Source organism: Petaurus breviceps, unplaced genomic scaffold (genome assembly GCF_028583685.1).
Source record: "Petaurus breviceps papuanus isolate PSGF00001 unplaced genomic scaffold, PetGlider_PUasm1.0 176, whole genome shotgun sequence".
NCBI classification, from domain to species: domain Eukaryota; kingdom Metazoa; phylum Chordata; class Mammalia; order Diprotodontia; family Petauridae; genus Petaurus; species Petaurus breviceps.
Genome location: NW_027185771.1, coordinates 6,172,976 through 6,194,650, shown reverse-complemented (window position 1 = coordinate 6,194,650; position 21,675 = coordinate 6,172,976). Strand labels below are relative to the sequence as shown.

The following is a 21,675-nucleotide window of genomic DNA, read 5'->3' as shown; positions in this document are numbered from 1 at the left end:
AGCAGCGGCTGGGGAGTGGGGGCGGGGAGAAGGGGGAGTCCTCCCCCATCCTGAGCTCTCCCTGCCCAGCTTACCCCCCTCCCAAGTGCCCCTCCTTCCTCACTTGTCTTCTCTCCCACTCGCCACTGGGATGCTCTCACTCTCCCCTCCTTGGCTCTTAACTAGAAATCTGTTGTGTGTTGTTGGGTTTTTTTTTTTTTGGCTGTGTTTTTTTTTTCCTTTTGGGCCATTAGAGAGAAAAGTGTTGCAAATTGCACCAAAGGGCATGAAATATTTACAAAATAAAGAGCTTTTAGCAGAGGGGCCTGTGAGTAGTCCTCCCAGTTGGGGATCTGTTAGTTACAGGCGGAGGCAACCTTGGGGAACTAATCAGATTTCAGGGTGATCATGCCACTTGGAGAGGGGGCTGGGAAAAGAGAGAACTAGAGAGGAAAGGGCAAAATCGCCCAGCTTGGACCAGCTGCAATCCCCCAATTCTGCCTGCTGGCAGTTCCAGCTCTCCCTGCAGGGCTGGAGGTGGAAGGAGAATGAGGCTGGCGGGCTCTAGCTAGGATGACTGAAGCCTGATGGCTGTCCTAGTTTTAGGGGGTGTGGGGAAGAATCTGCCATTCCCTGCACCCAGATGCTACCAGCATCATAGCCCTCTATCCAGAGATAGGTCTGTTTGCCACCCTCTCCACATACTTGGCAACTTTCAGGCCATCCCCCAGCCTCACTGCCTGTCCAAATTCCACCTCAAGTTCCATTTCTGAGAGGCAGCTGTGGGGGATGGGGAGAGCACGCTTCAGCTCTGATCCTTACAAGGATCCATGCCAGGACAGGGAAGTTGCTGAGAGCACTAATACTTGCACAGGGCTATCCTAAGTCTTGAGGTGGCATCATTCATGTGACTTGGAATTACTGTTATTAGTATCATGGATTTGGAAGTGGAAGGCACCTCCGAGGCCATGGGATCCAGCTGTCTTATTTTAGAGATTAGGAACCAGAGGGAGTGATAGGGCCAGGATTCAAAGCCAGCTTCTCCAATTCCAAATCTAGTCTCTTCTTTCCACTGTGCCCAGGTGCCCCCTTTCCCATCCAGCCTCAACGTACTTCCTTACAACATCCACTCATCACTCCCACTTCTGCTCTCAGGGACCAAGCCCAATAAAAAGACTCGTCTATGCGGCAGGCAGCCTTCTGAATACTTGAAGAACTCCAGGCCACCCCATCAGCCTTTCCTTCATGTTACACAGCTGTGGATGCTTCACCCAATCCACAAGGGGCCTTATCTCAATTTTGGTCACCCACAATCAGATGTTCTCCCAGCTTTTCAATATCCTCTAAAATGGGCTGCTCTGACCCGGACCGATACTCCAGATGTGGTCTGACCACTGACTCCCCCATCTATCTCTGGTTTTCTTCCTCCTCTAACTGCACAGAAATCCTTGTTCATATCCCTCAGTACCTGGAGATTTCATTAGTGGGGTGTGGGGTGAGGGAAGGAAGGACAGATGGAAACAAGCATGTGCCAGACACTTTACAAATATTTGATCCTCTTAACAACCCTGGGAGGGAGGTGCTGTTATTATCCTTGTTTGGCAGTTGAGGTAACTGAGGCAGATAGAAATTAAGTTGACTTGCCTAAGGTTGTGCAGTAAGTGTCAGAGGCTGGATTTGAACTCAGACCTTCCTGACTCCAAGCTCAGTGCCCTATCCACCACACCCAAGCCACATGATAACCCAGTCATTCCTTCTCACGCCTGACCATGTCTGTCTGTGAATCCTTCCTGGAGGACCCTCCAGCTTGCTCAGTCCTTCTGGTTCTTCGTGTTTCATGCACACCCCACTGGGGCCACCCAACTACTGACCTTTTTTAGCTCAACACATGCTCCTTCTCCATCAGTCATACATATGTCCCTGACAAAATGTTTTCATTCCATGCAGTTGAACAGGAGACCCACTGGTTTAATTCATTAGCATCACGGATGATGAGGTTTGGGCCAAGAACCTCATTTGGCATCTACCACGGACAGCCCCGTGGCTTTTCCGCAGTTGGAGGGCAGGGACCGTGTTCTAAATTTCCCTGGAACATCCTGAAGATCCAAGGTTAGGTGAGGGGAATCATCGCTTACCCTCCTTCACTGGCTAGGGAGCCAGTGTGCCTAGGACAGCCTTGGCTAGTAACTTTAGCTCAAAACTTCTGCCCTGGGCTTCCTTGCAGACCATTCGCCCTTCCTGAAGGGTGCTCACCTGGTTCCTCAGCCCCACTTCTCAGAATATTTATCTCCCTTTAAGGTTCTTCCCAGGCATCACCTCCTCTGAGAAGCCTTCCTAGATTCTCTCAGCTAAAAATGTGCTCTCCCTTCTCAATTTCTCCTGGTCCCCCAAGATAATTGTTTCATGGGGGAAAAAATGGTCACCAGGAATAACCTACTGCCTTTTCTTTTGTCCCTGTGAGCAGGGCTCATGGAGTCTGTGGTTTATTGGTACTGCCAAGCTTCTGACCCAGAGGAGGGGATGTGCCATTCTGGGGAGACCCTGAACCCCAAACACTTGGGGTTGAGGAATGTCAAACATGCTCCCCTCCCCCATTCCCAGCCAGATGCTTCCCAACCAAACCAAATTGGGATTCAGCTCTTTCCTTACCTCTGATGCTGTGTTTGGTGGGCCCCAAGAACCAGGGCAAAAGCAGCAGGAAAAGTAGATAAATGAATGACAGGCCATTGACCCGGAACAGGCAGGCTGAGGAAGGAAAGAGACAAAGCATATTAGTTCTGGGCATGGAGGAGGTGAAGGTCAGGAGCCTGGCCAGGTCCTGGTCAGCTTCCCTGCCCTCCAGGAGAGACAGGGAAGTGGGCAGGGCAAGAAAAGCTTTTTTTTTTTTTTAAAACAAACCTATCTGCAAACAGAAACATATTCTCCCTTCATTGTCTTTGCTTTTTAGAAATTGTTTGAATTTGCATTTCTAAAACCACCCTGAATAAGTGATGGTGAGCTTGGACAGATCACTGCATTGATATTCAGCCTTTCAAAGGTCCAACTCTTATTCTATAATATTGATGGAAAAAAATATTAAACGTTTTATTTGATAACACATACAATCTGGACAAGGCCAATGGAGGAATTTGTTTGGCTTGCCTAGATGTTTTTGTATTGGCCAAGTTTTTTTCAAAGGAGGAGGGGGAGAAAGAAGCAGGGAAGAGAGAGGTGAGAGAGAATACAAACCTGAAAATAAAGTAATTATTGAATTTAATCATTTCATTCAACATTAACTGCTTATGCTGCTCAAGATATTATATGCTCAATGTTGGCAATAGAAAAGTAAAGGAGGAATCATCTCTTCCCTAAAGGAATTTATATTGCACTGGGGATGAGGGAAAACATGCATTCTTAGAAAGAAAGCATTCTACGATTTTTAACTCTTGATTTGAATTACAATTTTTTAATCACATTAAGTCAATAATTACATATCAATTTAAGGTTTACAACATGCTTTACAGATATTATGTCATTCTATCCTCAGAGCAACCCTGGAAGGAATTAAGTGCTGTTATGGTCCCCATTTTATAAATGAGGAAACTGAGGCAGACAGAGATTAAATGGCAAGGTCACATAGCTAGGAAATCTATGGTGGGATTTGAACTCAGGTCTTCCTGTCTCCAAAATTAGCATTCTATCCACTGTGCCACCTCACTGCCTAATACAATAATAGCTTATCAATATAATAATAACTAACATTTGTTCTAAGATTTGCAGAGAGCTTACAAATATTTCATTTGATCCTCACAACAACCCTGTGAGGGAGATGCTATTATTATCCTATTTACAGATGGGGAATCAGAGAATGTTAGAAGTTAAGTGACTTGTCCAGAGTCACACAGCTAGTAAGTACCTAAGGCAGATTTCAAACCCAGGGACCCATGATGCTGATGCCAAGGCCAGCCCTTTATCCACTAAGCCAGGAAGTGGTGATATAGTCTACTGAAGTCAGAGTATCCATCCATTCATATAATCACATGGTTTTTATGGTTTTTCTTGGACACAATTTATTATATTGAAAGTTACAAATACGGAAACATTTCTGGTATCAATTCTGCTAGTAACTTTAATGAACTTTTTTTATATAGAACAAAACAAAGCTTTCTTATTTTTTTCCATCTGTATCATAGAATAAGAGTTGGAACTCTAAAAGACATAAAAATTCTGATCCACAAAATGACCCACAACAATTCCAGAGCTCTCGGGATGAATGAAGCACGCTGCCTCCCTCCTGAGAGAGAGATGATGATGTCAGAAAGCAGGCTGAGGGGCCGGCACAAGCACACACAGACACACACACAACTTGGACAGGGTAAATGGGGGATTTTATTTTTTTTGCTTGACCATACATGTTTGTAATGTTTTTGTTTTTTCTGATTTCTCAATAGGGAGGGGAGGAGGATAAGCAAACAAAAATAAATAAATAAAATAGAATTTTTTTTTAAAAAGAATAAAAGTTGGACATAGTACCAGACATCTAGACCAGAGGTGTGAAACTGCTGGCACACAACACTCCCGCCTCCAACCAGATTAAAATGTAACAGGGAAACATTTGACAAAATAAACATGCAATAGAACATAGATGATGTTAATATGTAATTTTCTTTGTCAACATGATCCTTATTTAAAGTTACGGGCCTGTTTCTATTTGAGTTTGCCGCTTCTGGTTCATAGACCAAAGATGGATGTCAGACTCCTATATTGACTTGTAGGCCCATAGCCCAAACATGGCTATATCCCTTGACTACCTAATCTTTTATTCCCTGGCCAAGAAAGACACCTTGGCATTTCTGTGTCTATCTTCATCAATAGACCGCACCCAGCCCAGCCCAGCCCCTTGGCATTAGAGGGCTCACCAGGAGTCAGGTAAGAGAGGCAATGAATGCAAGGCAGGTGGGGTCACTTCCTCTTCCCTGGATGTTTCTCCCTCCCCCAAATTCAGAGGGTGAACAGCTGAGGTTTTCTGGGTCTCTATCCCCAATTAGAAGTTTAGGAAATCTGGAGGCATTGAAAAGAGGTGAAATTGGGGGAAAAACTCATTTCCCTCTAACACTTTCCCCAAAGCCATGTTGTAGGAAGCCACAAAAAAAGTCTAGGTCACTAAAGTAACAAAGTTCCATTCTCATTTGTTTTACTGGAGGAGGGGTTCTGGACAAGAATGCTGGGAGGCAGATAAGGATAAGTATCATTATCTGCATTTTACTGGGGAAGCCTTGGCCCAGAGATTAAGTGTGGGGAGGAGAACCTTCAAGGTCACGTGTGGCCCTCTAGGTCCTCAGGTGCGGCGGCCCTTTGACTGAGTCCAAACATCACAACATATCCAAAGTTTCCCCATCCCTGGATTGGAGTGACCCAAGGTCAGGCAGGCAGCTGCTTTAATGGGTGGGTAGTGTGGGCTGTTGGAGCGGAGGTGGCTGGATCTAGGAGGGTTTCTGGGAGGGGATGAGCCAAGTCTTCACACTTAGATGTGTATCCCAGGAGATGGTAGTATGGGGTATCAACGGGTATTTATTTATTAAACACTGACTGTGTTCCAGGCGCCAAGCTAAGTGCAGAAGAAACACAGAAAGGCAAAAAGCAAAACAAAAAATGCCCAAGCCCCCAGCCAGGGTTCTTCTCAAAGACTTCACTTTTTGATGCATACATAGATCTGATACATACATACAAGATCTGTACAGAGGAGATAATGGTAATCTGAAAGGGAAAGGCATTAGCAGTTAATGCTAATTAGTATGGGTCAGATTAGATGGCCATTGAGGACTATTTCATCTATAAAATTTAATTTTTCAATTCTCCAGGGCTTTGGGAAGCCTGCCCTCTAAGTCCCCTTTTCTCTCCCAGACCCATTCCTTTAAAATCTCCAGAAGACCCTCCCCCATCTCTTCCCCTCCCAAATGTAAAGAAATGTCCAACTCTTTTTTTTAAATATGTTCTTCCAGAAAATAAGATTTTCAATAATTATGCATTTTTTAAAAATCAATCCAATTTGACCCTCTAGGGAGAGGAAAACGCATTTACAGCAGAAAGATTTCTCCAGTTTCATTTTCTCTGGGCTGCCCAGGTCTGCCTGCCCCTCCCTCTGAACCACGATGCCATGCTGCATCCATAGAAATCTCTGAGAAGAGTTAACTGCCCTCGAAATAGCACTTGAGTTTAAAACGGGTCAGCCCACAGGCAGGCCTTCTGTGATAGTCCGGTGGACACCTGCCCACTCTGGCTACCCCAGTGGTGGAAGAAATAAAGAGGGTCGGAGGTTTAATCGTTGTGGGGATAAGGCCTCTGATGTAGTGTGGGGCAAAGGTCTTGGATTAGAAGTCTACAGGCTTTCAGTTGGGTACCAGTTTTAGCCCTAAGTAGTCAGGTGACCTAGGGCATCTAATGGTCCCCGGCAATTTCTTCCTCATAGAACAGAGAGTCGCATTGCTCTGCCTCCACCATCAGGTCATTGCTAGTGGGATCATAAATAAAACTACTCTGAAAATTATAAAGCTGTGGGACAGCTAGGAGGCACAGTGAATAGAGCATTGGTCTCAGAGTCAGGAGGACCTGAGTTCAAATCTTGTCTCAGACACTTGACACACTTACTAGCTGTGTGATCTTGGGCAAGTCACTTAACCCCAATTGCCCTGCCTTCCTCCCTCAAAACAAAAACAAAAATTATAAAGCTCTGCACACTTAGCTACCATATGGGGCTAGCTAATAACAGCCAGTATAGCAACTGAGACCCTTTGAGTTTTAAATTAAAGATGCTCTCTTAACACTGCCTCTGGGAGGGTTCAGAATCTGCCTGATCTTTTTGGAAAGTAATACAATAAGGTACAATAAGGGCTCTGAAACTCTGGGCTCCTGCCCTTTGGATCAGTGATCCCACAACTAAGGACATTTATTGGTAAGAACAAAACACCTATGTACATAAAAAATATTCAGGCAGCATTAGTCATAAAACCAACAAACTGGAAGCAAGCCATGTGTCCAAAGATTGGGAAATAGCTTTGAAAAATTAAAATTGGAGGGGCAGCTAGGTGGCGCAGTGGATAAAGCACCAGCCCTGAAGTCAGGAGGGCCTGAGTTCAAATTCAGCTTCCAATACTTATTAGGTGTGACCCTGGACAAGTCACTTAACCTCAATTGCCTCCAAAAAGCAAAGCAAAGAAAAATTTAATGTTGGTATATAAAGTTGGTATGATGAAATATTGCTGCACTATCAGACATGACAAATATGAAGAAGACACAGTGATACAGAGGGAAGAAGAGAGAACCCCAAAACAAGAAGTTATACAAAACAGACATGTGCAGTTTCAGGTACAATAATCTTTTAAAAATTCTTGCTTGTGCATTTGAGTATCTGTTTACTGATGTTTACAAAACTTACAATTTTTCGTTTGTTTTTTTGGAGGTCACACAGCTAGTAAGTGTGTCAAGTGTCTGAAGCCGGATTTGAACTCAAGTCCTTCTGACTCCAGGACCAGTGCTCTATTCACTGCACCACCTAGCTGCCCCAAGACTTAAAATTTTCTTAAATTATTTATTTACTTTTAGTTTACAACATTCAGTTCCACAATCCCTTGAGTTCCAAATTTCCCCCCCCTCTCAATCCCCTTCCTCCTCCCTCACCCCATGGCGGCATGCAATCAAATATAGATTCTAAAGATACCTTCACATTAAACATTAGTCAAGTTGTAAAGAAGGATTATAGCTAATGAACAATGAGAAAGAAAGGACAAAACAAAAGACAAAAGAGAGAGAGTAAGTAGTTTGCTTCAATGTTCATTCAGACTCTGTAGATCTTTCTCTGGATGTGGATATCCCTTTCCATCAGGAGTCTTTTGGGGTTGTCTTTTTTTTTTTAATGCAATTTATTTTATTTTTTGCTTTTTTTTTTTTTTGAGGACAATTGCCCAAAGTCACACGGCTAGTAGACATGTCAAGTATCTGAGGCCAGATTTGAACTCAGGTCCTCCTGACTCCAGGGCTGGTGCTCTATTCACTGTGCCACCTAGCCAGCCGCCCCGGGGTTGTCTTCTAAACTTATATTGCTGAGTGGAGCCCAGTCTATCCAAGTTAGTCATCACATATACATTGTGTTTGTAACTGTGTACAAAGTTCTCCTGGTTCTGCTCTTCTCACTCAACATCAGAAACATAACTTTTTTGGGGGGGAGGGCAGTTGGGGTTAAGTGACTTGTCCAAGGAAATACAGCTAGTTTTTGTGTTAAGTGTCTGAGGCCGGATTTGAACTCAGGTCTTGCTGACTCCAGGGCCGGTGCTCTATTCACTCCACCACCTAGCTGCCCTAACTTATAACTTTTTTAAAAAGACAGCACCATTCTTGGAGGTCTCTGGATAGTAGCCTTTCCCCTACACCCCTTCCCCTCTGCCTGATCACTTGACCCCAGCACCAAGAGTGGATATAAGCACATGCCAAACCTTTACTCTACCATGATGGACAAATTGTGTTTGGACGGGCTAGAACAAGAAGGTGGTCTTTGGATAATTTCGTTAAACTTTTTGTGGGGCCGACAATAGAGAAGACCCCCAGATCCTTGAACCCCTCCTTTCCCAGGCCAACCAGTTTTCTCTGTCTCATATTGGCGGCCTGAGTCTATTTGGGCAGAATCTGAAATGAGTGTTTGGGGTGGGTCGGGGGGCAGGCAAGGTAAGACACAGGAAAGCAGGAAGCTGGGGGAAGGGGTGTTAAAGGGATGATGAAGAGGGAAGAAGTTATTTAAAAGACCCTACCAGCCTATTTTCCAGAAGCAACAGGCTACAAAGAAACCTTTCTGGGACTTGTCTGTTCCCACCGTTGGCCAACTCTAAACACATTGCTGCTCTGACAAGAAGCCCCTGAGAGTGACCCCAGAGAGTTTCTGAGTGCAGGGGAAGTGTGGCCCTCAAGCAAGGGGCATAAGCTCCAGTTCCTCCCTGAACTTGCCAGGTGGTCTTGAGCATACCACCTCTAGAAGCCAAGTCGGGGGCACCAAGACCTAACCCTTCTTTTCTTCTCTTGAATAAATGGTCACTATGTTCTTGGCTCCTTTCCCCAGCCTTTGTTGGCTTACCTCTTTATTGCTTGTTACATATCATTTTTGTTTGCAGTTTGCCTTTACCACACCTTTCGCTTGTCTTCACCTACCTATCATAACACAGTATAGTGAAGAAAGAACTCAACCTGGGCTTGAATCTAGGGTCCAACCTTTGTAACTCCAGGAAAGTCACTTCTCCCTTGGCCTCAGTTTTCTCACCTGTAAAATGGACTCGATGTTGTCTAAAGTACTTTCCAATTCTTCTAAACCTTATGACAAACCTTCTAAAACCACTGCTTTCATGACATCCCTAACTTTCTTTATTCAGAATCTGTTAGCCCAATGGGATGGGCTCCCTATTGCTCATCACATTAAATCTAAAGTTCTGTCAGGCTCTGCATTGTGAGGCCTCACCCCATCCATCCAAGCTACTCTCTGAAAGTTACTCTCACCCAGCAAGCCTATAAGGGCAGAGATGCCTCCAGTATCTGGCAATACAAGAAAGCTCTGAAGTCAGGAAACCTCATTAAATCCTAGTTCTGCTATTTCCCCTCTGTGTGACCATGGCCAAATCACTCCTCTTTGGGCCTCAGTTTCCTCATCTGTAAAATATAGAGATGGGAACTCTAAGGCCTCTTCCAGTTCCAAACCCAACATTGACACACATTGGTGCCGCCATGCTGTCTCTCGTCTTTCTTTGGTCCTACCTAGAATACCCTTCCACCTATTCTAGGGCCCCTTTGGTGGTCTAGAGAAGCCTGTGGACCCCTTCTCAGAATGTTTTTTAAACATGTAAAATAAAATGCAAAATTGTCATTCTTCTCATCCAACCTCACAGATCCCCTGAAATCTATCCAAGGAGTCTGTGGACCCAGGTTAACCCCCTTGAACTTTTGCTGTTTAGTCATTTCAGCCATGTCCAACTCTTCATGACCCCATTTAGGGTTTTCTTGGCAAAGATACTGGAGTTATTTACCGTTTCCTTCTCCGATTCATTTTTACAGATGAGGAAACTGAGGCAAACAGGGTGAAGTGGTTCAACTAAGGACACACAACTAATAAGTGTCTCAGGCTGGATTTGAACTCAAGTCTTCATGACTCCAGGCTTAGCTCTCTGCCCACTGTACCACCTAGTTGCCCTATAGCAGGTTAAACCTTTGAACTACTCTCTCTCTATTTGAACCCTATCCACCTATCCTCCCGAGTTTAGTTCAAGCCAAGGCTCCTTGAGGAAGTCTTTCTTAACCAGCACAATCCACATGACCTCTCCTGAATCCTTGTTGGAATTTAATGTCTGGGTATTGCTTAATAGCATCCAGTTATATCTTCTTTTCCCTTTCAAATAGCTTCAAGTCATTATGTCTTGTCTTCTCCACCTGACCAGAAGCTGCCTGAGTGCAGGGCTTTGTTCCCCAAAGTACCTATCCAAGTGGCAGTAGGCATTCAGTAATTAGATTCATAGGATCCAGAACTGGAAAGAATCTTAGACATCCTCTGGCTCAATTCCTTCATTTTACAGGTGGGAGAACTGAGGCCTGAGAGGGGAAGTAAGTACCTTGCTTAAAGTCATACAGATAGTAACAAGGCAGGTGCTCTGATGCCAGTCCTGGCCTCTAACCACTACGCCACACTGCCTCTCACTTGACCGGAATTCAACAAACACTTAAGAGAAACACAGACCCTCAGGGTTGGACAGGCCCTTAGAGGCACCTGGTCCAGCCTATACCTGCACAGAAATCTCCCCTACAACCTACTCAGCCAGTGTCAAGCCTTTGCATGAAAACTCCCAGTGAGTCAGAACTCATTATCTCCCAGAACCACTGATTCCGTTTGGAGAGAATGCTAATTGCTGGGTAGGTTTTCCTTACACAAAAAGCTTGAATTTGTTTCTTTGCAGCTTCCATCCATGGTCTGCCTGCTAGGGCCAAGCAGAAGAGCTTCAAACCCAGTCACACACAGTAGTAAATGTTGGCAGGCAGCTCCCAATCCCACCCCACCACCATCTCCTCTCACGTAAGTTAAACCCCAGTTCCTTCAATGAGTTCTCATGTGACAGATCTCAAAGCCCTCTGGGAGGGAAGAGAATAAGGATTTCTATAGTGCCGACTGCATGCCAGAAACTATGCTAAATGCTTCACAAATATCTCATTTGATCTTCCTAACAAACCTAGGAGGCAGGGGCTGTTATTATTCCCATTTTACAGCTGAGGAAACAGAGACAAACTGAGGTTAAATGACTTGTCCAGGGTCGCATGGCTTATAGGTGTCTGAGGCTGAATTTGAACTCAGGTCTCCCTAACTCCAAGTCCAATGCTCTAACCACTACACTACAGGGTGCCCTTTATCAGCCAGTATGCCTGCCTTCAAATGATCTCCACACTATTCTTTCTAAAATGTGGCACCTGGAACTGGACAGAACAAAACTAAAGATTGCATTAGTTTTCTTTCACAAAAGACTCATATTGAGATTGCTTGCAGTCCACTGAGACCCCCAGATTTTTTTCAGATGAACTGCTGTCTAGCCATACATACCTTATACTTGGGAAGCTGACTTTTTGAGCCCAACTACAAAATGTTTTAACTAACTGAATTTGCCTCCTGTTATTCTGGGTAGTTTGTGCTTGTTTTGAGCAACTGAAAACCTTTTCTATAGTAGCCCAGAGTTCCACCCTCCGCAAAGACCTGAATTACTATTGGACTAGGATATGGACTGAAGGTTCACTTTCTGGACACTTTGGTCAACTAAGTGTCCCTCTGTGGAGTTCAGATACCTTATGCATGAGGCAAAGCAGGTTAAATTTGATGGTCTAAAGTCACTTTTAGCTCTGATATCCCTGAGACTGATTGGGAACCAAAGAAGGCCTGTCAAATCAGCCCCCTCCCCAGCAATCTCTGGCAGCAGGGTCCTGAATTGACCTCAATGCCTAAAAGAAGGGTTGTTTAAATTCCCCTCCCTGATACAATGGAAAATCTTCCCAGAAACTCCTGTCTCTTTCCAACTTGTCCAACCTTTATCCAGCCTTACTTTGTTATCTCGTTCCCAATGGAAAGGGAGAGGTATGTTGTTTTTGGATCTGGATGGGGGGCAGGGTGGAGAAAGAGGGATCAAAGGTTGGAAATTTGTCAGGGGGAGCTCAGGAGGGGCTGGAATCCACCATCAAAAGGATGGACATCTAGTTCTACTACCAGCCCAGGGACTGAGCAGAGGGGAAAGAATCTCGAGGATTCTGCTGACTGCTGAGAGCCAGGAAATGAGAGATTAAGGAAGCTAGAGGGAATGGGGGCAAAGGAAAGGGTGTGGGAAGCACTTTGGAGGCTCCAGATTGGTGGGGGAGGACTTTCTGTGTGCCAACTTCAACTTGTAGGAGAGCAGAGGCTGCCAATGTATCTCTGGGGCCTCCTTCTCTGGCATGAGAGAAGAGCAGTTGGCAGGTCCCACCAGGGCCTTCCCCACTTGCTCCCTCTAGCTGGGCTGGGACAACATATTGAATAACAGGACTTGTTCCCTTTTCACTAGAAAGTGGCCATCCCAAATGTCCATCTGGTCTCCCTGGCTCCAAATGGTACCAAGGGAGGCCCTGGCCACTCTGTGCTTGCAGGTGGTAGGTCCAGAGATGAAGGGCCCATCCAGTCTGTAGATGGAGGGCCAACCCACACCATCTGGCTTTGCTAGCCCTGCCCCAGCAGGAGTCCAAAGCAGAGGGGCAGAGTAGAAAAACACAGTCATTAGTAAAGCAAATTACACGGTCACCCCCCCCCCCCATTAAAAGACACATGGAGAGCAGCTTTGGAAAGTTGGTGGCTCAGAAAAGGAAGCTCCCCTATTAACTAGGGTTAGCCCTTCCCCCCACCCCCTAAGGTAATGGTGCGCACTGGGGGAACCCGTCTCTATTCCCTAGTGCATGTTTATGATAAGAAGGGCGGTTTGGAGCCTGTTAAACTCCCGGGGGCCAACACCACCTCCCTTGGGAACCTCTCTGAGGGCTATGTGGGCAACCTGAGGTCACAGGATTACTTAGGGCTAAAGAGAACTAAAGGTAATTTTGTTCAAACCCTTCATTTTACAGATGAAGAAACAGTCCCAGAGAGTTCATGAAGGTCTTGGCCAAGGATTCAAACTCAGGTCCTTGGCCTCAGAATCCAGCAGTCTTTCCCATGCACCACAGCAGCTATCAAAATAATCAACCGATAGTCCTTCATCACTTGACTAATGTTCATTGTGAAGTATTTGTAGATCCTATATTTGATTGCATGCTGCCATGGGGGGGAGGGAGGAGGAGAGGGAGGGGAAGAAAATTTGGAACTCAAGGGATTGTGGAACTGAATGTTGGAAGCTAAAAGTAAATAAATAAATTTATATAAAAAAAATAATCAACCAAGCTCTTACTGAATTTAAGTTACAGTGATGGGAGGGGGGATTATTTTAGAAGAGTTTAGAGGTGGAGAAGACCTCAGTCCAGCACCTTCATTTTACAAATGAGGAATCTGGGACCCAGAGAAGGGGACTTCCTTGTCTACAGGACTATAGTTCATAAGGAGCAGAGAAAAATTTGACTTTAGGTTTACTGATTCTAAAGTCAAGGGTTCTTTCCACCATATCTCGTAACACAAGGAAAGATTCGATCACATTAGCAGTGTCCAAAAATAGAATGGCTGCCTTGGGGAAGTCGTGAACTCCTTGTCACTGGAGGTATCCAAGCAAAAAGGGGTTTGTGAGGGATATTCACTCACTCATTGGGAACGGGGTGGAGAGATGAACAGGACGGTCTGTTTCAAATCTAAATCACCAAACCACAGGATTTAGGACTGCAAGGGATGTTAGAATTTACCTAGTCTACCTCCCTCCTTTCAGAGATGAGGATTCCACAATTCCCATAACACTCTAAGGGACCCAGAAAAAGTACAAATTGTGGTCCTTGCTCTTAGGGAGCTTACAGTCTATTTGAGGAGAAAAGATAATTAATAAGACTAACAGTGATAATACTAGCTAACATTTATATAGTGTTTTGAGGTCTAAGGTTCATAAAATGCTTTCCATACCTTATATCAAATTTGATCCCCCCAGTAACCCTGGGGGGTGGGTGCTATCATCACCCCCCCTTCTTTAGAGAGGAAGTGACTTGGAAAGGTGACACGGCTCTGAAGCATCTGAAGGAGGATTTGAACCCAAGACCACCTGATTCTACGGATGCATCGAAAGAGTGTTTGATTTGAAGTCACAAGACCTGGTTTTAAATCCTTGCTCTGCTGCTATCTTACATGACTTTGGTCAAGCCTCCTCACCCCTCTCATCCCAAAGGTCCTGTCAAGGAGCCCATCAAATCTAACTGGTCCATTTTAAAGATGAGGAAGTAGGATTCAATGAGCTCTAAATCCTACAGATAAGATGATAGCATAGGGAGCACAGTGGATTGAGTGCCAGGCCTGGAGTCTGGAAGACCTAAATTCGAATCTGGCCTCAGACATGTTCTAGCTCTGTGACCCTGAACAAGTCACTTTCACCCTGTATGCCTCAGTTTCTTCATCTGTAAAATGAGCTGGAGAAGCACATGGCAAACCACTACAGTATCTTTGCCAAGAAAATCCCAAATGGGGTCACAGAGATAGGACACGGCTGAACAACAACCTTGTCTAGCATCTGTCCAATAAAGGGTGAAGACAGGAATTGCTTCCAGCTGACATAATCAGGGCAGGTTCAAGGTGAGACTTAAGCTAGACCTTGGCAGAAGTAGAAAGAAGAGGGGGCCTGGAATCAGGAAGAAGACCAAAATTCAAATTTGGCCTCAGACACTTACTAGTTACGTGGCCCCAGGCAAGTCACTTAAATGCTTTCTGACTCAGTTTCCCCATCTATAAAATGGGAATAATAATACCACCTGCCTCGCAGAGTTGTTGTGAGGAGGAAATTAGATAATAATTATAAAGAGCTTAGTGTAAAGCCTGGCACGTAGTAATTATATAAATATTATTAGCCATTATTATTAGTGAGTATAAGCATAGTGTTGTGGAAGGGACCCTGAGGCTGGAAATCAGAAGACCCGAGTTTGCCACTTACTAACTAAGCTCTGTGACCTCATGTGAGTCACTGGACCTCTGACCTCTCCAGGCCTCAGTCTCCCCTTCTATAAAATGGATTAGCCCTAAGATCCCTTCCACTCTGGCAGGCAATGATTCTGTGATAAGGGTCATCATACTCTTAAGGAGCTTCTTAAACTTTTCCCACTTGGGACCCCTTTTCAAGTTCTGGCCCTGTTCATTGGCCTGAAAGCATGTGCAGGTCAAAGTGCCCAGGCTTTGTGTTCAGAACCAAGGCTGCAGTGAAGTTGCAACAGGGGCAAGCTCTGCCAGAAACACCTTGAATTCATTATGCATTTGATTTTTAATTAATTTTTGATCCCTGTTCATTCAGAAACCTTTCACTGTTGGGTGGGATTGGGACCCACAGTTTAAGAAGCACTGGTCTAGAATGAGGTTTCCACACCTGGAAATACAGGGGAAGAGGTGGGAAGAAGGGGCGGCACCAACACTTGGAAAGCTTAGCTCCCACATCACCAGAAAGCTGGCTGGGTCCCTGGGCTGCCCAGTAGACATTAGGAGCATGCCCATATCAGGGGCTGTGCTCGGTCCACCTGCCTACCCAAAGCAGCAAGCCCTGGCCAGCTGCTAACTAGGAATTTGCCTCAGTCTATGACCTCATGGAAAAAAATAGGCCTTTTCATGTGTCAGCAGCAAGGGCGGAGGGGAGATTGAAAGAAATTCTCTTCCTCTTGGGCACACAGGCACCAGAACAGGCACACCCATTGACCACTTGGGTCTCTTCCTCACTCTCTGTTTTCACTCTTCAGCCAGGCTTGAACTATCAGCTTTCTTCCCCCTCAGCATTGACACTCTATATACCAAGCTTTCCCTGCTGAGCAGATGTTAAAATTCTACCCTGTCCACCCCCAGCCCCAACATGTGGGGTGGGCACTTTGGGGGACTGTAAATTCAGCCAGGGGGCATTGCTGTGGACAATGAGAGGAAAAAACACTACATATGAAAGTCAGAAGGTCTGAGTGCGGATCTCAGCTCTACGGCTTCCTGGGGGCAACGTGGGAAAATTGCTTCACTTTCCTGAGTTAATTTCTTCATCTGAGAAATGGGGAGAATAACTGACCACTCACGCAGGGCACATATCAGGCAGTTAATAAAGGCTCGTTCAATCAATAAACATTTATTGTTTACTGTGTGTCAGTACTATACGGTATTTTAAAATGTAGGAAATATCACACTGCATCTCTCACCCTACTGAGTTGAGCTCACATGCTGTCATGAGGACTCAATAACACTATAAAAGGGTTATATTTCAGAGCAGGGATTGACTTGGAAGGAGGGCTGCCTCCTTCCAACTCTGCAATGCCATGATCCCATAATGCTCTCTGAAGCTGTCTGGCCAAGCCACCCCCAACAGCATGGGATACTCCCCAAAAGGGAGCAGGCATAATTATTACTAGATTTTTGAGATTCCCTGTAACTCTGTATCTTCCCAGTGTTTGCTCTGTTTTTACCCCTTCATCTGTTTCCTTGTAGTCACTGGCAAGAAAAGAAAAGAAAGCTCTGAGAAAACCTCAAGACTGCTGTTTTTCTTGTCTAAGGATAGAAGGAAAGAGGGAGAAATTATGTATCTGTGTCACATGAAAGCACCCAACCTGGGAGGGGAGGAGAGGGCTTCATTTGTTGAGTTGGGCTGTTGCAAAGAAATTTGTTTCTGTTTCTCTGTCTCTGTCTGGCTGTCTCTCTCCCTCCCTAACCTTCTTTCTCTCTGTCTCTGTGTGTGTCTCTCTGTCTTTCTTTCTCCTTTGATCCTCACAACAACCCTGTGCAAGGTCAAGAACTACTATCTCCCCATTTCACAGAAAGGTAATTAGTGATTTGTCTAAGGCCACACAGCTAAGTAAGAGGAGGGACAGGACTCAGGCACAGGCTTGCCTCTCCTAGGCCAGGGCTTGCATCTTAATCCTACTCTGTCTGGTAGAGAAGAGTATTGTCAATGGAAGGGAAGGGGTGGGGTGGGGGGCTGGTCCCTGGGGATAGTGAGGCCAAAGAGGCTGGAGAACTCTCCTGGGCACAATGCTGGGGGCTGTAGGGTGGAGGTGCCAGTGACAAGCACTATGCAAACTTGTAAATCATTTAGCAGTGAGGATTTTGTTCTCTTTTATTTCATTTCTTCATGGGAATGTTTGTCCTGTCAGTGGTTACTGAATTGATAACAACGACTTTCTCAAGCTAGCTAAGAGGTGGGGGCCTACCAGTGTGGAGCAATGCACACAGTCCCCTCAGTTAATGTGATGGTCCACTTTCCTAATGGCCTTTTTTTTCTTCTTTTTTTTTATCCTTCATTACAAAGGATGGCTCTTTGGGAGGGGAGATGGGAGATAAATTTGGAAATGAAGATAATATAAAAACAAAAGCTATTAATACATTAAAAAAAAAAGATGGCTCAGGTACTGGGCCAGCCTGGCACTGTGCCCTCTGCTACAGAGTCATAGTTGCTAATATTGGGCAGAGCTGGGCATAACAGGAGGAAAGGCACTAGACTATGAGTCAAAACACCTTGGTTTGAATCCTAGCTCCACCACTTACTGCTTTGTGGGACCTTAGGCAAGTTCTAAAAACTTTCATGGGCCTCAGTTTCCCCATCTGTAAAATGAAGGGGTTATCAAACTTTTTGGTCTCAGGTCCCCCTTTTACCCTAAAGAATTTTTAAATGTGGGTTTATGTTTATCGGTATTTACTATGTTAGAAATGAAAACCTCTTCGTATTATTGTGAAAAGAGTTCTGACTCTGTGAACCTATGGAAAAAGTCTCAAGGACCCCCAGGGGACTGTGGACCATACTTGAAGAACCTTTGGGCTAGATGATGCCGAAGGACCCTCTGCCTTTAAATATGTGATTCTATGGCCCTCTTACCTCAAGATGACCCCTGGGCTGCTACACACTGCTTCTATTGTTGCTCAGTCATTTTCAGATTAGGTCTGATTCTTTGTGACCCCACTTGGGGTTTTCTTGGCAAAGATGCTAGAATGGTTTGCCATTTACCCCTCCAGTTCATTTTATAGATGAGGAAACTGAGGCAAAAGGGGTTAAGTGACTTGCCCTGGGTCACATGACTCGTAAGTGTCTGAGGTCAAATTTGAACTCAGGGCCTCCTGACTCCAGGCTTGGGACTCTAACCACTGCACCACCCGGATGCCACATTGTATAACCTTGGGCAAATCATTCCCACTCTCTTGGCCTCAATTTCCTCCTCTGTAAAATGAGCGAGTTGTACTCAATGACCTCTATAGTCCCTGCCAGCTCTAAAGCCTACAAAAAGTTTAGTCCTTTTGGTCCCAATTCTTACCCATGCTGGACCTTCCCTTTGCCCATGGGCATCCATGGCAGCAATGCTAGGGCTCTGGGCTCCAGGAGAGGAGAGCACAGGACATGGCCCACAGTGTCCAGCTGCCACCTGCTCCCACACTGTGCATGGAGTCACAGTTATGCCCTCTACAATGGTGACTCATACAGAGGCAGCCTTTTACTATTTACAAAGCACTTGCCTACAAACATAGTCTCCTTCTCAGGGCACCCCCATCCTCCCAGTCACCCAGGCTCAGGTTCATAACATCAGTATCACTTTTGACTCCTCCCTTAATTCCACCTCCATGACATTTCCCCCACCTATTCCCTTCTCTCCATTCACAGGCTGCCACCCTAATTCGCCTCCCCATCTCCCACCTGGCCTATTGGCATAGCCTCCTAATTGTTCTTCCTGTCTCCAGTCTCTCACCTATTCAATCTATCCTTCACTCAGATGCCAAAGTGATTTTTCTAAAGCATAGATCTCACTATGTCACTCCCTAGGGCTCAATAAACTTCAATGGTTCCCTATTACCTTGAGTATCAAATCCAAACTCATGTTTGGCTTTTGAAGCTTTTCACAATCTATTTTCCCAGCCTCGTTAGTCTCTTTCAAACATTCTGTAGTCTAAATTGGCCTTCTTCCTGTTTATGAGATGTTCCATCTCCTGTCTCCAACACAGCTTGTCCCCAGGGCCTGGAATGCACACCCTCCTTTACCTCCAACTTTAAGAATCCCTCATTACCTTCAAAGCTCAACTCAAGTGCTGTCCATTACATGAGGCTTCTCCTGATCTCCAACTGTGCATGCTTCCCCCTTACCAATTACCTCGTATTTATATATACACACATCATGCCCATATATAGAATGGAAGCCCCCTGAGGGCAGAGACTGTCTCACTTTCACATTTGTTTCCTCAGAACCTAGCACAATGCCTGGCACAAAGTAGGTACTGAATGAATGCTTGACTGATAGATGGATGAGATTTAGAGATAGAAGACAACCTGGAGGTCATGTGGACCCATTCTCTCACTTTATAGATGAGGAAACTGAGGCACAAGAAAGCAGAGCTGGAAGTGAATGCCAGATCATCTGGTCCCAAATCATGAGTTCTTGCCGCCGCATTACGACATTTGCAGCAGTCCTGTGTGATGTAGGGGAGTAAAAGTTGGATCATTTTCCATTTGTGGAGGAGAAAAACTGCGCCTGAGAGAGGTGATATGACTTGTCCATAGTCACAGAGCTCACATAGCCTGGACTCAGTAGCTTTTGGAAGAGAGAGGAAACAGGAGAGATTGTGAAGAAAAAATCAACAGGAACTAGTAAGTGATTAGGGCTGGAAGAAGGGGAAGGGCCCAAGATGACTTGGGAGTTTTAGACTTTGGGAGTGGTGCCCTTGGTGGAAATGGGGAAGTGGGAAAGAGAAGCTGGTTTTGGAAATGGAGACAGATGCCAACTTCAGTTAGGGACGTGACACCCTGGAGCTGACCTGGGAAGATGGCCTGCGGGTAGCTGGAGCTACAGTGAGTGTTAGGGGTATAGCAACAAGCAGCCCAGCACCCCCAGGGTGGCTGCCAACACAGGTTCTTAGATCTGCTTTTCTAAAGGAAAGCAACTCAAAATGGATTAACAATCTTGCTTTAATCAAACATATGTCATTTACCTAGCTCAGGGGAAAAAGTCAGCACCCCGGACTTCAGAGAATACAAACAGAGGTTACAAGCAGACAACAAATACAGACAGAGAAACAGATCAGCAGACAGTCTTCCAGCTGTTTGACCATTACATCCATACCTAGTCAGTTACCAGAGAGGGAAGCACCAATATCTGGGTTTTCAAAGCTGGGGGGCTCAACGGCTGCCCAGAGTCTCATCTGGTCAAATCATATAACTCTTCTCAAAGTGAGGCCCAAAGCAAAACTTCACATCAGGGTATATATAGCCTTCTCCTGGGTCAGAGAATATCACAACCCTCCTGACCCACTGCTCAATCACAATGTAACAAGGTATGGGCATTCCTGAAGAACAAGCCGCCCACCACAGGCTCCATGTGACCACATTCAGCCTATTAGGGGACAGAGTATATTTTCAAATAAGGGAAGGTTCTCAGAGTCACTTAAGCCTATCAAAGGGCCAAGGGGCAGGGAAGATCTTCAGATTTCCATTCCCATAACAAGGACCAACAGTCATCAGTCCAGAAGGACATGTTAGCACAAGGGAGGAGAAAGACATGAAGCTGAGAATCTGGGTTCACATCCTGCCCTTGTTGCTCACTCCCTACATAATCTTGACCTTTGTGTCCCTGGGCCCATCTTTGCTCACTCCTAAACTGAAGGGTTGGATTAGATTCTAAAAAGGCCCTTCCAGCCCTGAAATCTATGACCCTAAGACAAGTATTGGCTTAGACTCTGGGAAATATGCCCAAGGTGACCCAGTTGGGGCAAGACAGTCATGCTCTGAAGAGTCCCTCCCTCAGAGGCCATCTAGCCTCATTTACTGAGGAGGAAACAGGGTAAAGAGATGAAGTGACTCCTTTACAGTCACAGAGGCTCAGGGGTAGAGTCAAGATTGGGATCCCTGGACTCTGACTCCAAGTCCAGCACATTTCCACTACTGACCTAAATGGCTCCTAAGGTCTCTTGTGGGTCAAAATCTATGCTTCTGTCTCCCTCCTGTACCTTTCAAAATATATCTCCAAGAGATGGGGGAGGGTGCAGCAGGAATGAGTCATGCATGGCCTGGCACCACGCTTGAGCCACTCTTCAAAGAAAAGAGCTGAGGGACATAAGTATCAAAGTCTCTGTCATGGATTCTTATTTCTCTTTACCACTCCCCCCACCCCCAAGTAGCTCTGGTTCCCATTAGGAAACACCCTGGCTCAGACATTGTGGGCCTGAGTCACAGTTCTGGGGATGATGCACCCAAAAAAGGTCTACCTGGGCCAATGGGCATTCCATACTGAAGAGACTGAGTTGGTTGTTGGCATGATAGCAGGCTGATGCATCCTGGTGAAGGAGAAGGTGGCAGCTCTCCATACTTCATTACAAATGGCAGTGCAAAATCTTGGCAGCTAGGTGGCGTAGCAGATGGAGTACAGGCCTCAGGAAGACATCTTTCTGAGTTCAAATCCATCCTGAAATACTTACTAGCTGTATGACCTTGGGCAAGTCACTTAACCCTACTTGCCTCAGTTTCCTCATCTGTAAAATGAGTTGAAGAAGGAAATGGAAAATCACTCCAGTATCTTTGC

At 45.4% G+C, this 21,675-nt stretch overlaps 2 protein-coding genes across 2 annotated transcripts in view; one reads left to right on the top strand and one right to left on the bottom strand.

The window, feature by feature from the left end:
- TRAPPC2L (trafficking protein particle complex subunit 2L) overlaps positions 1–21,675 on the top strand; it is a 423,767-nt gene that overhangs the window by 198,020 nt on the left and 204,072 nt on the right. The gene's annotated exons all lie outside the window — the stretch shown is intronic.
- Positions 1–21,675, bottom strand: part of PIEZO1 (piezo type mechanosensitive ion channel component 1 (Er blood group)) — a 174,163-nt gene that overhangs the window by 97,176 nt on the left and 55,312 nt on the right. The window contains exon 2 of the mRNA XM_069085562.1: positions 2,629–2,724. Within this exon, the coding sequence (XP_068941663.1) occupies positions 2,629–2,724 (96 nt within the window). The remainder of the gene's footprint in view (positions 1–2,628; positions 2,725–21,675) is intronic.